This window comes from Poeciliopsis prolifica, unplaced genomic scaffold (assembly GCF_027474105.1).
Source record: "Poeciliopsis prolifica strain line A6 unplaced genomic scaffold, Auburn_PproV2 SCAFFOLD122, whole genome shotgun sequence".
Taxonomy (NCBI): Eukaryota; Metazoa; Chordata; class Actinopteri; order Cyprinodontiformes; family Poeciliidae; genus Poeciliopsis; species Poeciliopsis prolifica.
In genome coordinates, this window is record NW_026562497.1 from 557,549 (window position 1) to 572,553 (window position 15,005).

General features: G+C 34.4%; 1 protein-coding gene across 1 annotated transcript; it reads left to right on the forward strand.

The window, feature by feature from the left end:
• The first annotated feature begins 6,856 nt into the window (after positions 1-6,856).
• LOC129354957 (ribonuclease-like 3) lies at positions 6,857-7,661 on the forward strand. The gene is made up of 3 exons (XM_055024522.1): positions 6,857-6,928; positions 7,001-7,052; positions 7,164-7,661. Exons 1-3 carry the CDS (start codon positions 6,881-6,883, stop codon positions 7,607-7,609), a joined length of 546 nt encoding a protein of 181 aa, XP_054880497.1. The 5' UTR covers positions 6,857-6,880; the 3' UTR covers positions 7,610-7,661.
• Positions 7,662-15,005: the final 7,344 nt, after the last annotated feature.

A 15,005-nucleotide genomic window follows, 5' to 3' on the forward strand; every position in this document is an offset into this window, starting at 1 on the left:
TTTTTTAATGAATTATTTTTAATGAATTATGTTCCATAGTGTCATTTTATAGCACAATCAAGTAGCTGTTATCTTCAATTGGTATAAAAAATGCTATATTATGTCAAATATAATTTAAAATGAATTTGACTTTATACTTTAAAAACATTAAAATTGGACTCCTGTCCATCTAAAAACTCCGGCTCTTTGTGAAATTCTGCCTTCAGGAACTCATCACATCACTCGTCTGTTACCTTGATTTTTATCTGTATTTATCTGTTTAGAGTTTAGATACCTTTTCACTCAGCTTAAGTTCCTATATTTGACCAGTTTTAGAAGAATGCATTTTGTTTGGATTTTTTTTTCAAAACCTCTTTAACCCTGACCCATACATCATTCGGGTATAAAAGGTTCATAATTCTTCCCACAGTACTAATGTCCTAATGTACTGTGGGAAATACAGTTGCTTTGAAAGTCATGTAATTTCTCACAGCACCTGAAGTGGCATGTTGAAATTAAGCATGCGCAGACGCGCCTCTTTTGTCTGCGAAAGCTGTTATGATAAAGTAGCAAAATTCCAGGGACCTTAGAGATTAAAAACGCTCCTTAAAACTCCCACCTGAACGTTGTTCGGTTTGTTTCCTACAAACCTCAAACTAATCATAAAAACATGTGGCGATGGTGTGACATTCAAGACAATAAAAAGCTTATTTATCCAGCAGACTTTCCTGATTTGCCCTGATATCAAAATCATCTGAGCTGCCTCATGTGATTTTCAATAGGACTCTGTGAAATCAGGGGACTTTTTCTAACAGTGACCATAGCGACGAAGTTAAACAATAATCAACTTGATTATTTTGATTAAAATGTTTCTTTACAGCCCCTTTAAAAGTTTAGATAAATTTTCCAGTGGCCTTTAGCTGCATTTATTAATGTAATACTGCATTGCCTACTAAAATAATTGACATCATCATGCCCCTAAAAATGAAATCACCCAGAAAATCCCAGTCTCTCCTGGTTTTAACAGTTCTCAAAGGTTCTGGGAAAAAGATCAAAGTAAGTTGTCATTTAGCTTCACCTGAGCTGCAGTTGTCTTCATGAGTCACCTGTGAGGCTTTACTGTAATAATATTGCTGTGAAAATACTGCATATCTGAGTGAATCAAGCACACAGCCCTGAGTAATGATGCCTGTAAGTGCAGCTTCAGCTGCACAGTCAAGTTGGACATCTTTCTGCTTGGCTTTATGAAAACAATGACTTCACCACATGGCTACCAGCTGATGTCAGAGGCATTTCAAAACAGTTTTCCTTAGTGCAATTCAGTAGACGTTACGTGATAAATGTAATTTCCATAGACGTGCTCAGATTTATTGGTCAGCCTTAAAAAAATATACATAGCTAAAAGTCAATGCACACTGAAAACAATAAAGCTATTAATTTAAGGTGATCATTTTAAGCTAATGCTTTCATAACAATAAGTTTTTACAGATGTTAATTAAAGAGTCTACATGAGTTCCTCTCTTATGGTTCTATTCGGGAAAAATGTGAAATGCTCATTACATGTTTGTGAGAAATTTCTGGCAAGTGAGTTTATCTATATGTTGGTATGTTAGATAGAATATAAATTCAGTTTTAAATACCAATGAGGAAGGGGACTGAACGTTTAAACAGTGCCCACCAGTTTCCCCTCTGGCCCTTCTCATGTTCTCTGACTTCCTTATCTTGTTCCACTAACTCAAACCTTTGCACAGTTTCATGAGATACAGTCATTACATCACAACCTTAAAAATGCTCAATAAAATTCCTCTAAGTTTTGGTGAAAATATGTGTCTAGATAATCTTCACAGTTCTTGGCACTTGATATTGGATTCAATTTCATCAGAGGAGATAAAGGAGAAAGCAGAACCTTAAAAGTTATTTCAGCTCCGGTCTTGTAGCCTTGTAGAAAGATAAGTATTTTAAAGCCAAGGATGTTTATTAATTAACTTTAAATGAGGCATATTGCAGATTTTTCCCATTTCTATAAAGATATGACAGTAGAGACAAAGGTTTTGTTTAATAGAACTGGACTGAAAATGTCCTCAGCTGACCCCAGTTACTGCAGGATACTCTGCCTCCCTTTCAACATAAGACAGAGAAATATGTTACTTCTTACTTATCAAAACACTTGGAATTACACACCTGCCTAACAGATTAAACACATCCACTCCATGTGCAAACAATTCCAGTGCTGTGAAAGAAACTTCTCAAACTTATGGATTTATTCCAGGTTAATTTGTTTTATTTGCTTTTTTTTATTTTTTTTATCACATATAAATGTTTCACAGTGTCAAATTTTAATATCAGACCATTGTCTAGATAATCTTTCATTTTATTAAGTTGCAAAAAAAGCTACTTGCCTCTGCATGACAAAGTTGTTGTTTGCTACACTTTTTATTCCACAAGCCAAAGTCTTCCTCTTTTTTCTCATTCTTAGGGAAGAAAGTCATTGTGATTATCAAGATGTTTTCTTTGTGGGGTGGGGAGTGAATGGCTTTTGTGCCATTTTAGATAGCGATAGATTTGCCTTGGAACTCCATCATTATGGCCATTCTTTGTTTTGGCCTTAATGATTGTTGAATTAGGAACACTTACCATAGTTACAACTTCTCTGGCGCTTTTTCAGTCAAGGCGCTTTACGCCAGACCTTCCATTACATTTGCAAACACATGCACTCATGCACGCTCCCGTTCACACCAGTATCAACATTTCGTAGCAGTGAGAACAGGGTGTGGCCACTGAACCAAGATTTCCAAATCAATCCCAGTTAATTCTTCACATGATCAGGGAGGTCAGTATGTTTGTTACAATATTTTGTCTCTTAATAAACAATCTGTAGAAGAGGTAGAAGAAGATGATGACATTCCACACAAAATAATATTTGGGCTCATTTTTTTAGGCTCAGAGTAAAAACTGTTCAGAGTGATGAACAAGTCAGATTAGTTGTCTTTCCATTTATTGTTTTAAGCTGTATCAATGAACTTGTAGTTATAGTATCACCAGTTTGTGTTTACAAATCCTGACCAAACACTATGGGGAGCTCCTGCTTAAATGCTGAAGTGAATAACATTCACAAACAACACTTTCCATTTAAAATTAAACTCTAGAATCATATTTTGAGGGAGAACAAAACAAATCCTGTCATCTCTAACTGTCTCCTTGAACTGTGATTCTCTTAAAATGTGAGATGGCGTGCAAATGAGCTGTTTTTCTCCATTTGAGGAGCTAATTTAGTATTTTGATATATTTATAAGGTACAAATTAGAAACACGGGCAAAAAATGCTGAACTGACTGACAGCCCTGCTGCTTTAGCATTGAAAGTTGTTCATTGCAAAATCCTTCAATGAGCTCTGTCAAGACCTGCAGTCTTTATACTGGGGTGATATTACTTCCATATAATCCCAATCCCACACTGGGGACTGGTAGGAATATTTTCAGGAGACTTTTCTGAACACAGAAAATGTGTTTGTGTAAAAATAGACAACAGAACAGGGATATTGTAGGACACTGTCACATGAATACTTATGAAATCTTCACTCTGTTTCTAATGTAAAGCAGACAGCAGTTAAGCACTGGATGATGAGGTCAGTGTGGGTGGAGCTTTACAGCAACCATCAGAAAATGAAGCAGCTGTTGTTGGATGGAAACTTCATGTGACGCTGAAAACAACTGCTACTCCTGATTCTGCCACGACGACGACAACATGCTAAAAATACACACAAATTCACATTCCAGCCTTGATGCCGTCCTAGTGTGTGTTGGAGGGGTGGAGTTTTGGGGGGGAGATAATGTTCAAACTTTGTCAGGGTGCAGTACTGTACAGACTGGCTGCAGATCCCAATATAAACTCAGGGCCTGACAGCTCTATAAATAGTCTGCAGGTCATTGTGGAGCAGATTACAGATCAGCGTGAGAAAATCCAAACAGTCCAACCTGAGAGGCCACCTCAGTCTAAACCGCTGTGACAGTCTGGAGACTTTAGGTTCTGCACTCACAGAAAACAATAAATCTGTGACGTCACATTTCTGTGTAAGAAATCCTGGTTACTGACCTCAAATTCAAAACATGGAATTCAATACAATAGTTCAAAAGCAAATAATTATGTTTTCAGAAAATTCACATGGAAAATATGTAAAAAAAAAAAAAATTCTTGGTTTCAAATGACAGTCATAAAAAAATAAATAATAATAATAAAAAGATTTGTAGTAAATACTTTTTCCTGATCTGAATTTATCCCTGATTTAATTGAAAATACAAATCTGTTTTCTTTTTCTCTTTTTTTCCTTCTAAGCCCTTATAATTTTCAGCTTTTTTGAATTAAATGAACCAAAAACTCAAACAATTAATTTCTTCACACTGAAACTACAAATCAACACAGGGTTGCATGGTGGTGTAGTTCTCAGTACTTCTGTGCACAACAAAAAAGGCCCTTTTCTGGAGATTCTACCCTTTGGTTTGCCCACTGTGTGACTGGAGATCTTGCAGGATGATGAGATGGAAAGACAGACTGATGCTTCTTCTGCAGTAGGGAGTTGTCCCAGTCTCTTATGATAGAGAAGGAAATGAGTTGTGAAGCTCAGAGTTAATTCTTGTAGCCTCCACATTTTTGATTTGGGGAGACCACAGGAAAGAGCCAGAACTTTCCAAAAAGCCATGATGTCTGGCCTTGGAACGCCTTGGTATGATCACTGTGTATTGCAGTGGAGAGTGACTCCTTGATTTAGCCTTTTTTAACATTTTACCCCCACAAGCAGATGTCTAAATTAGAAAAGAAAGCTGATTCATTTAATTAGAATTAATGGTGTAAATATGACCATTATGGCTGGTAAGAAAGCCAGCCACAAGCCTTTGGGGAATAAAGCTAGTGTTCCTAGTCCAAGCCCAGAGGGGCCACCATGTCAATTGACATCATAGACACTTTAGAAATGGTTCTAGGTTTACATGTGACAGTGTTCAGCTGTATTAAAGACTGTTTTCATTTTAAGGCTTCAGAGGAAATTGAACTTGGAGAATTTCTGGGAAAAATATTATAAATATGTAATTAAATCCATGCTTGGATTGCAGGCAACAGATGTTGTATTGTTGTCTTCGCTATGGATCAGACTTCTTGTTTGTTTCTAGTCCCCTATTGCTAAGTGACACATATTTCTTTAAGAAAAAAACAACCCCAGATATAACAGAAAGATCATATTTTTTTAATTCATTTATTTTTATTTCATGGGTCGTGTTTGTTTTGAAAGTGAGCATAAAAAAATCTTTTTTTTCTTAAGAAAACCAATCTGTGATTTTTTTTTTCTTCTGTTTTACTGTTTATCTTCACATCCCCCGGCCTTAGAACTAGTGAAAAATCTCCAAAGAAATGGAGTCACGTTGTGGAAAGACAGACATGTGTTCATCTGCAACTCAGAGCGTTAAAAACTCAGATGATGTAAATATAAAACTCCAATAACAAAAATCTTTTAATGTATTACCTTCTGTTAGTTGAGGCTTGCTGCTTGAGCCTGCTTCTGGTTATTCTGGAGATTTCTGCCTGTTAATTTGAAATAGTTTTTCCTCACTGTCAACCCATACTAATTTTGAATGACGATGTGAAAATGAAAATCTGATGCAATCCAACACTTTTTATTTCCTACCAGCAACAGAGTCTAACTGTATTGTGAATTCATTCAAAACAAAATGAAAGAGTATTAATGGACATGCAATTGGATTCGAGTTTATGTAAAATACTGTCTTCCTAAAAGTGACAGGTCTTCTCAAAAGTTGATATTTAGCGCCACCTGCTGGTTATATACAGGACTTCAGACCTTCAAATAGACGAAGGAGGAAATTTAGGATTGTACTACTTAAAAGTACTGTACTTTAGTTAGTTGTACTGCTTTACAACTAACCCAGTCAAACAGGGATGGTGTGATTGTCTGTGGTTGATTTACTTTAACTTACTGCAACTGACAAAAAAATAAAATAGCAATAAAAATAAGTAAAATATTTAATGAGAAAGTCCAGGAATCTGTAACTGGAAGAGCAAGATAAAAGTCTGAAGAAAATGGTAATTGAGAAATCCATCATAAAATTGTAAAAGGCCCCTTTGCCAAGCCAGTTTTCACTGACACTTGATGCCAGTTACTTCTGCCAAAGGTAAATCCAAGTGAAAATGTTTCACTTGGAGAGAAAAGAAAAAAAAAGTGTCCATGCCAAGTAGCTATTAATTAATATCTTAAAATTAAACATTCATTTATTTTCACAAGAACAATAAAATAAAAACTAAATTGAAAATTGGCTTGAAATTCAAATGAGGTGAGTTTTAAGAGCAGATATAAAATGAAGCCAGTCAGCCAAGCAAACAATTCTTATCTAGTTTATTTACGGGAAACACAGTAGCATTAGGTTTGGGTGACTGGGCTTTAGGTTGTTTAAATGTTGACAGACAAACAGTGAAGGTAACTACAAAATAGATGTCACAAGCAACACTCATGCTGTGACATTAAAAATAATGTTCACCATCTTTTAAAACTGTAATACTAGATCTTCTAGATTTTGTTTCAAGACAACACATAAAAAGTGAGATCTATTTCCAAATATCACGACTACAGTTTTTCTTTTACTTAGACTCATCAAATCATGATATAGACTTTAAACATTTTCAGGTACATTTTGTGAGATTCCCAAAACTTCAAATATTGGAAATGTTTTTGTGTGACTATAAAAATGAAATTATGTATCTTGGAACGCAACCCTGTTTATGTCTTTTTTTTGTAATTTGAGAAAGCTTTTGACCCAATTCACCTTTGCTCCATCTCGGTTTGTCCTTCCAGTTTAATTATTGATCAATAAGTCAAAGTCCCAAACAAATCCTTTAAAAAGATGCTTGTTCACTTTACACTTGCCAATATCAGTTTTTCAGCAATTGAGGTAACAACTGCATAAAGATACTTGTTGACATATTTTAAACAATATGTTTTAACTTTTGATATTTTATTTCAGCTTCAAGAGCAAGTCTTGACAGAAGAAAAAGGAATACCAGCTTCGTCTTTTGGTTCGTGAATTTATTTTTTGTAGTTTTCTGATTAAGCTTTTGTCTAAATCGTATGACTAATTTTTATATTAATCACATTATTCAATTCTGTTTTTCTATATTTGTTTCCACAGTGGACAATGAAGATCCCACTTGCCTGTTTGCTGTTGCTTTTCAGCTCTGCAATCTGCCAAGATCAAAGAGTTAGAGAACGTTACCGAAAATTTATAAAGCAGCATATCAATGTACATATGAGCCGAACCCGATGTGATGCAGAAATTAGCCAACGACGCATTTCAAAAACTGACAGCAATGAATGTAAGGAGACCAACACTTTCATCAGAGCCAACACTAACCTAGTTAAACGGATTTGTGGAGGTGCAGGTGAGCCTGCACCTGATCAAATGAGGAAAAGCCTTCAACCATTTGATGTTGTTGTCTGTACTCTGAGAAACGAAGGTGCCAGACATCCACATTGCCAGTACAGGGGAGCTAGTCGTACCAGAAGAATTGCTATCAAATGTGAGCAAGACTTTCCTGTACATTTTGACAGAGACATTGTTGTTTTTGATAATTAGATCCACTGGGCTTGTGTGCCTTTTTAAATAAAAAAAAAGTTCTAAATTTGTATTTCTCTGTGACTATTTATTAATAAAACAATATTAACATGACTTACAGTCTAACATTAAAATAAAGCTATTCAGAAAATACGACATTTTTAGGATAGAAAACTAATATTTCCACCTGGACTGTATCAGATCATAGAAAAAGTTATGAGTTTTTCTGAGAACATACTGGGTTTATTAAGTATCTGGAAATCCTAGCAAAATGTTCAACCTGTTGCCACTTTCAGTGAGATATAGTTTCAGTAAGATGAAGTTCTCTTTTAAAATATTCAATAATTTGCGGATCCCAAATAAGCACAGTATTAAATGTTTAATTAAATTATTTAATTTTTAGATTTTCTTGTCAGATTTTTTTAATACAAAATATCATAGTTGAGTTTCCAGTTACAGAACATTTAGCTTTGGGTACTTTTTGCTCAATAACATTACCAAGTGACTTATTTTGGAGCTAGTCAAAACAATACTAACATGTCAGGCTTAATGACTGATTTATTCAAAGACTTTGTTGACATATATTTTTTCTGAAGTTCAGTGTTTTAGAGGTTTTGGAGTTGATGGGTTAAACACTGTATCTGTAGTCACAAGGAGAAAGCAGAATAATTGCATCTTATTTAAAAAAAAACATATTTGCACGTATATTTTCTTCCCAATCAGATATATTATTATTAACATCTTATGCCCTCTACATGTTGGTGGCATAAAAGTCAAAACACCAGATAGATTTCAGCCATTTTCCATCCCACCTGACCCGTTGCACCACCTTCAGGCCTGGCTCCCAATGTCCAGCTGACTGAACACAGTTTTTAAAGCTAATTGAACTCTTTATGATTTTCATCATAAGGAAAAGTTTGGGCCGCACTTAGTATGATTCCTCATTAAACATTAAATAGCAGTTCTATTCTTTGAAATCCTTTTCATTCGTTTTTTATAACATTAAAATTTTCTAAAAAACTTTCAGGTTTTCATTTGCTGTAAGCAGTGAAATAAAAAACACTTGAAATACAGTGTTCAGAATCTGTATATGAGCTGTATGTTTTCAGTTGAATTACTGAAAGGTAACAATTAATTCAACTGTCTACCACCAGATGGCAGCACATCAAGGAGATATGACCTTTTTCATGTCATGCCTTGTTAACAGAAGGTCACAGATGAAATTTGGAAGGCCTAAAAGTCTCTAAGCTTTCAGAGAAACAGTGTAACACATAACAGAGTGAAATAATGTTTAATCAAAGCCTCTGAAAATTTATAATAAAAATGATTTAAAAATAATGAATTTTACTTAAAAAAAATATATTGCTTAAGGCAAGGCTGTCAAACTCCAGTCCTCAAGGGCCACTGTCCTGCAGTTTTTAGATTTCTCACAGCTACAAAACACTGAAATGAAATGTCTTAATTACCTCCTTCTTGTGTAGATAAGTTCTCCACAGCCTTGCTAATAACCTAATCATTCTATTCAGGTGTGGTGCAATGGAGGCACATTTAAAAGTTGCAGGGCAGTGGCCATGTAGGACTGGAGACTGACACCTGTGGCTTCCAGGATAAATCCTTTTCGAAAGGCTTTAAACTTTTTACATGTTTGTGATTTTTGTTTTTCATATAGAAGGTGTGTTGTTGCTCATGTCATCTTTGTTTTACTGTTTTAAAATTCTACAAAAGGCTTTGATATTTTTCTTTTCTTTTTTACTTCAGGATTCACATAAGCATATACAACAAAAACAGTTTCCTTTGGAGAAGATGTCACTCTAATATGCAACTTACAATCTAATTGGTCAAGTTTCTTCTTCTGGATGAAATTTGTTGCTGAAAAAAAATACTGCAGTTCTTTTGAGAATTAGAATTGGAGCACTTATTCCCTTGTAATTCAAAAACATTGTAGTAGGAAGACATCAGGACAAAACTGAGGTGCTCAAACATCTTCATGAATGCCACAAAAACAATCGGGCCCAAGAATGTTGGCCACAATATTTTAACATGCTTGATGCAACACATTCATTAACAGCTCTTGCAAGAATGAATTGACTGCTACTAAAAGAAGTCCCTATTTCTAGTTTTTTGTTTGGAAAAAATATGAGAATTAAATATGGTTAATGGTTCTATGCTTAGGAACCTGTTGTAATATCAGATGATGTGCTTTAATAATGCAATTAATCTCATTGAAACTTTAATAGTTTGTCAAACAAAGCTTGTTAAGTGCATAGCATTTAATATTTGAATGTTACCCTTACTTTTCCTTTTCAGCAAGAGATAAATCTCCACAGATCAAAGACAGAATTATTTAAAATAAAATTTAAATAAAGTTGACCGATGAGGCCCATGAGTCACTACTCTGTTGAACATAGGTTTGACTCGTGTTTACATAAAAAACTATTAATACTGATTCACAAGTAAAGGTAATGGAAAGGAAAGGCTGTCGTGTCATCATTTGCAAAAAACAAAGAAGAGATCAATTATTAAAAAAACAAAAGCAGCCTCCTCCCATATCTGGGTCCCCTCCCATTCTACATAGCCACATTCAGCTTCATAATATGTTTACGAGATCTAAATAATCAGATACCTACCGTGAAATACCCGAACAATGATGATCATACTTTATACACTTCTTCTCTTTCCAATTGGACGTGAGTATGGCTGTAAACCTTAAATTATCTTGGTATTTTATATTGATGTTTAATTTAATTTGTCCTTCAGGATGTACACAAGAATATACAACAAAAACTGTTTCTGTTGGAGAAGATGTCACCCTAACATGCAGCTGGAGACGTAATTCATCAGGTTACCTTTTCTGGATGAAAGTTGTTGCTGGAAATGTGCCTGTAGTCTTAGGAGCAACTTATACTTTTGGTGGCATCAATGTCGATCCCACACCTCGCATCACAACAAAAAAAGAACCAGGAACTTTTCTTCTCCATATAAAGCAAACAGAGTTGAAAGACACTGCTTTTTACTACTGTGAGGAAATATTGGAGCTACATAAAACCCTTTGGAATGTTACTTTTTTGAAAGTTAAAGGTAATTGGAACAATTATCTCAATGATGCTCAGCTTTCAGTTTTTATACGTTTCTCTGTAGGAAAAAAATGTAGGTTGCAAAAATTAATTCAATTTGAAAATAATGTATTGTTGCGTTTTATCTCTCAGGAGCAGAAGCTGAAATTACCACTGTTGTTCAAGAGCTCCCATTGCTTCCAGTCCACCAAAGAGACTCTGTGACTCTTCAGTGTTTGGTTCAGTCGGAATCTGATGACCTTGCAAGTTCAGATCATCACAGTGTCCATTGGTTCAAAGCCAACTTCGATGAATCTCATACCAGTAAACTTTATGTTCATGGAAAATCTGCAAGTAAATGTGAGAGGATCCCTGAGACCCCATCTGTGAGGATATGTGTCCACAACTTTTCATTAAGCAATATCAGCTCCTCTGATGCGGGAACATATTACTGTGCCGTGGTCACATGTGGGCACCTACTGTTTGGAAAAGGGACAAAACTGGAAATTGAAGGTATTATTACCAATGTGTCATTTAAACTTTTTTTTGTTCAGTAATTATTTAATAATCAAAGTGAAATGTGTTCCATAGTTATGACAGAACCTTAAAATTAAGTCACACTTCTTGTTTTTGCTCAATGGACCTTACTATCTTCTGCTTTAATTTTCAGGATCTTTATTTGTCTCTCATTCTATTGGGATCATTATGTTCATTGTCCTGCTGTGTGCTGCTCTGACTATCGCTGTGACAGTTATTGTCCGACTATATCATACCAACAAGAAACTAAGGAGTGGCGCCACTGGTATTAAAATCTTATTCTAATGCAGTTACTATCTTGTGTATATATGTATATATATATATATATATATATATATATATATAACAGTATATATATATATATATATATATATATATATATATATATATATATATATAACAGTATATATATATATATATATATATATATATATATATATATATATATATATATATATATATATATATATATATATATATATATATATATATATATATACCTTCCTGTTCTTTGTGTTTTCTCTACATATAACACAGAAGATGCTGCAGATTCTGAAATAGCTGCAGCCCAACAAAGTCAGGCAGTAAGTTTGGAATATTCTGAGTTGGAAAGCAAATCTTGTGAGTTTTCTCCATCGTAATGTTTTTTTTTTTTCCTTCCTGCAGACAAATGAAGATGGTTTGATTTATTCTGTGGCAATTTTTGCAAAGAAAAAGGCTGAGTAAAAAGGAAAGAGAGATACAAAGGCAGCGTGCGGACAAAGCATCTATGCTGGTGTCCGGACTTTGGGGTATGAATAGCAGCGTCATCTGACTTACAACCTGAAGACGAACTTGATGACATGTCATTCAAAACAATTCTTATTTCTTTTTGGATTGACATGAGTATATGTGAGAATCATTTTGTTATACATATAATTGGATACCAGTAGTTTGACACTTATTTCTCTGATTGTCCTTTTAAGGTTAAATCTGACAATTTACTGCCTGCTTTTTTAACACTTCAGTTAAGAAAAGAAAATTTAATCAACATTAAATTTAAATTGCTTTGAAAATGTCCATTATTACCTTTAATAATAAACAATTTGTTGATGCTACAAATGGTGATAATAAACCATCTGACAATGAATGGCAACAAGAAAAATAAGTTAATTCTGGATTTGGAGGAAAATAGATATGAAGACAACCACAGGATGTCAGTAAAACTGTTAAGAAGTTAGGTCACACATAGAAAAAACCTGGTCGAGAAGAGAGAGATGAAGCAGTGTTTATTAAAAGAATGCAAGCTATTTCATGTCAGTCTAGTGTTCAAGCACTATTTTAAGCTCTTTAAAGGGGCTTTCCCAAAGAAGTCATCAACATGATGCTCTCATAATGACTAACTGAACAAGAGAAACGTGTTTTAAAAATGTAATTTCTTATCATACTCTTATAATCACTGATTTTTCTTACTTATTTGGATGATGTCATGCAGTTGCTGTAGATTTTTTAGCTGTAAATATATAATGTGAATCTCCCTTTCCTTATTTTCATTTTATTTGGAACTGATGACTGCAAAGCAAGTTCAGTAAACAAGTTTGAAAGGCTTTGACCCTTGTTTCATGGGCCATCATCCTCCTTATAGCAGCCATCAGAAGAAGTGCACACTGTAGTCATAGGAAATAGGAGATAGTCAGCATCAAAATTCAGGTAGGCTCCATTGTTTAAACTTATGGCATTTAGTTAGTGCAACAGATTCAAGTTTTCACAAAGAAAGTTTGATAAAAATCTATTTCCCAAACCATTTGACCACCAGAAGCAGCCTAAATGGTTGACAGTAATCAGAATGGATCCATACCTTTGTATAATTTATGCTGATATGTGAAACTCCTATCAAATAGCACAGCTCATTTTATCGGGGAACCTTTTTTTAAAAAGTGTTGTGGTTCAATTTGTGTTAGCCTGTGTCAACCAAAGCCTCAGGTTTTTGTCTTAAGCTGACAGGAATAGCACTTTTTGTGGTCCTCTATTGCTGTCACTCATCTGGTTCAACGTCTGGCATGTTGTGTGTCAAGAAGAGATATTCAACATGCCTTGTTTCTTTTTTTTGTCCATTCTTAGCAAACTCAACAGATGAGTTGTGTGTGAAAACCACAGTAGATTAACAGTTCCTGCAATACTCAGAATAGCACAATGGTTTTAACAGTTGAACTTCAGCAAGTTGGCTGCATAGCATGCAGAAATCTTCATCTGAATTCGTGGGATGACGATACTTGCAGAGACTTCCCAAAAATTATGCTCAAGTAAGACCATATTAATTGCTCCAATAAAGGGATTGGTTTATCACCTTTTTATTGACTGATTCATTTAATTTCTGTTTAAAAAACAAATAAACAAGTGTACCTAAAGAATTGGCTGGTGTGTAAAAAGTGTTAAATCTCATTCTCAATATTAGTTTTTGTTGGCATATATGTTCAAGAAGCTAACCCAAGAAAGCAATTGGAAGAAAAGATAATAAAATGCAATAGCAAATTACTGAATGATCATCACCATTAATGGTGTTTCTGTGGTTTACAGAAAGATATATTTTCAATATACTTTGAAGTATACTGTGTAAGTTGTTGTGTAGACTTGCAGGTCAGGAAAACTGTATGTATCAAATTTAGGTGGCAGTGTAAAGGTCTCGACCTAAATGTAAGAATCTAGAAAATTTTTATGCAAAATGTCTTCATACATTCATAAGAACCCCTATAATTCTAAGTTACCTTGCAAAAAATGTCTGAATTAAGACAACATTTTAAAATAGTTGTGGTTTCAGTATGAGAGTGGCCATCGCTTTTTGATGTCAGGAAATAACGGTTCAAAATCGTTTCTTGGAAAGAGACAACACAAAGCGTTTTGAGCTTTTGTACCTGTTTTTGGGGGTGGGGTGCAGAAGGGGTGGCTGAGCAGTTTTAGAAATGAAATAGTTTCACTCTTAAGTTGCTAGCATATCGGTGCTATCTTGTCATGTATCCCCATGAAGAAACGTTACATAACTTCATGGTGGGGAACTGAAGTGGGTAGCTTCGATTCCTCCAATGCTACTTTCATACACATCTATAAATCTATTGATTTATAGATGTGTAGAGCAGGTGTGTGTATTGTGTTGTTTGTTTTTAACTGTGTCAGAACCGAGTATGTTGCTTGCCATGAATCCATCATTTCCATGTATTTTGTTTTATAAATTACAAGAGCAACTGACTAATTGGAGAATTAGTCAGTTCTAGCACTGTCCCCTATAAGGGTTGGAAAATTACTAGTACACCTAATTATACCATAATTTCCAACTTGTGTTTCAAGCATCCAGCATCCTGAGGTTAGCAAAGCACATACAAAGCATAATTTCACTGATTCTGTAACCACTGTGGGTTTTAAATTCTCGTGATGCACATGCACTGTTATTTCTTTTCAAGTCAAGATACATTTACTTTAATGTCTGGTATTTATCTGGTATTTACATTTTATACAAAATCCATATGAAGAAAAATTACACACAAATCTATGGAACTTTTACAGAAGAGTTATTTTTCAAATGCATCATGTCATAAAACACCAATTAATCAAAATGATAACATTTTAACCGGCAGCACAATACTTCATAGTCTACGAAATATAAGCAGGGCCACTGAAAAAAAAAAAAGAAATAAAAAATTCTGATATTTGATCTAAGAAGATGAAATAAAAAAAAATCTGAATTCTACCAAACATGTTTGCTATACATTAAGATAAAAAATATTTCAGCACAATTGCAATGTTTTCAATGGCAAAAGCAAATGCTATTTTCTTTTTTTATATATATATAAAGA

Excerpts from the sequence above, each read along its gene's own strand:
- LOC129354957 (XM_055024522.1), top strand. The coding sequence starts at position 6,881 with ATGCTTGTTCACTTTACACTTGCCAATATCAGTTTTTCAGCAATTGAG. Across the intron at positions 6,929-7,000 it reads TCAGTTTTTCAGCAATTGAG|CTTCAAGAGCAAGTCTTGAC; the intron begins GTAACAACTGCA and ends ATTTTATTTCAG. Across the intron at positions 7,053-7,163 it reads AATACCAGCTTCGTCTTTTG|AGTGGACAATGAAGATCCCA; the intron begins GTTCGTGAATTT and ends ATTTGTTTCCAC.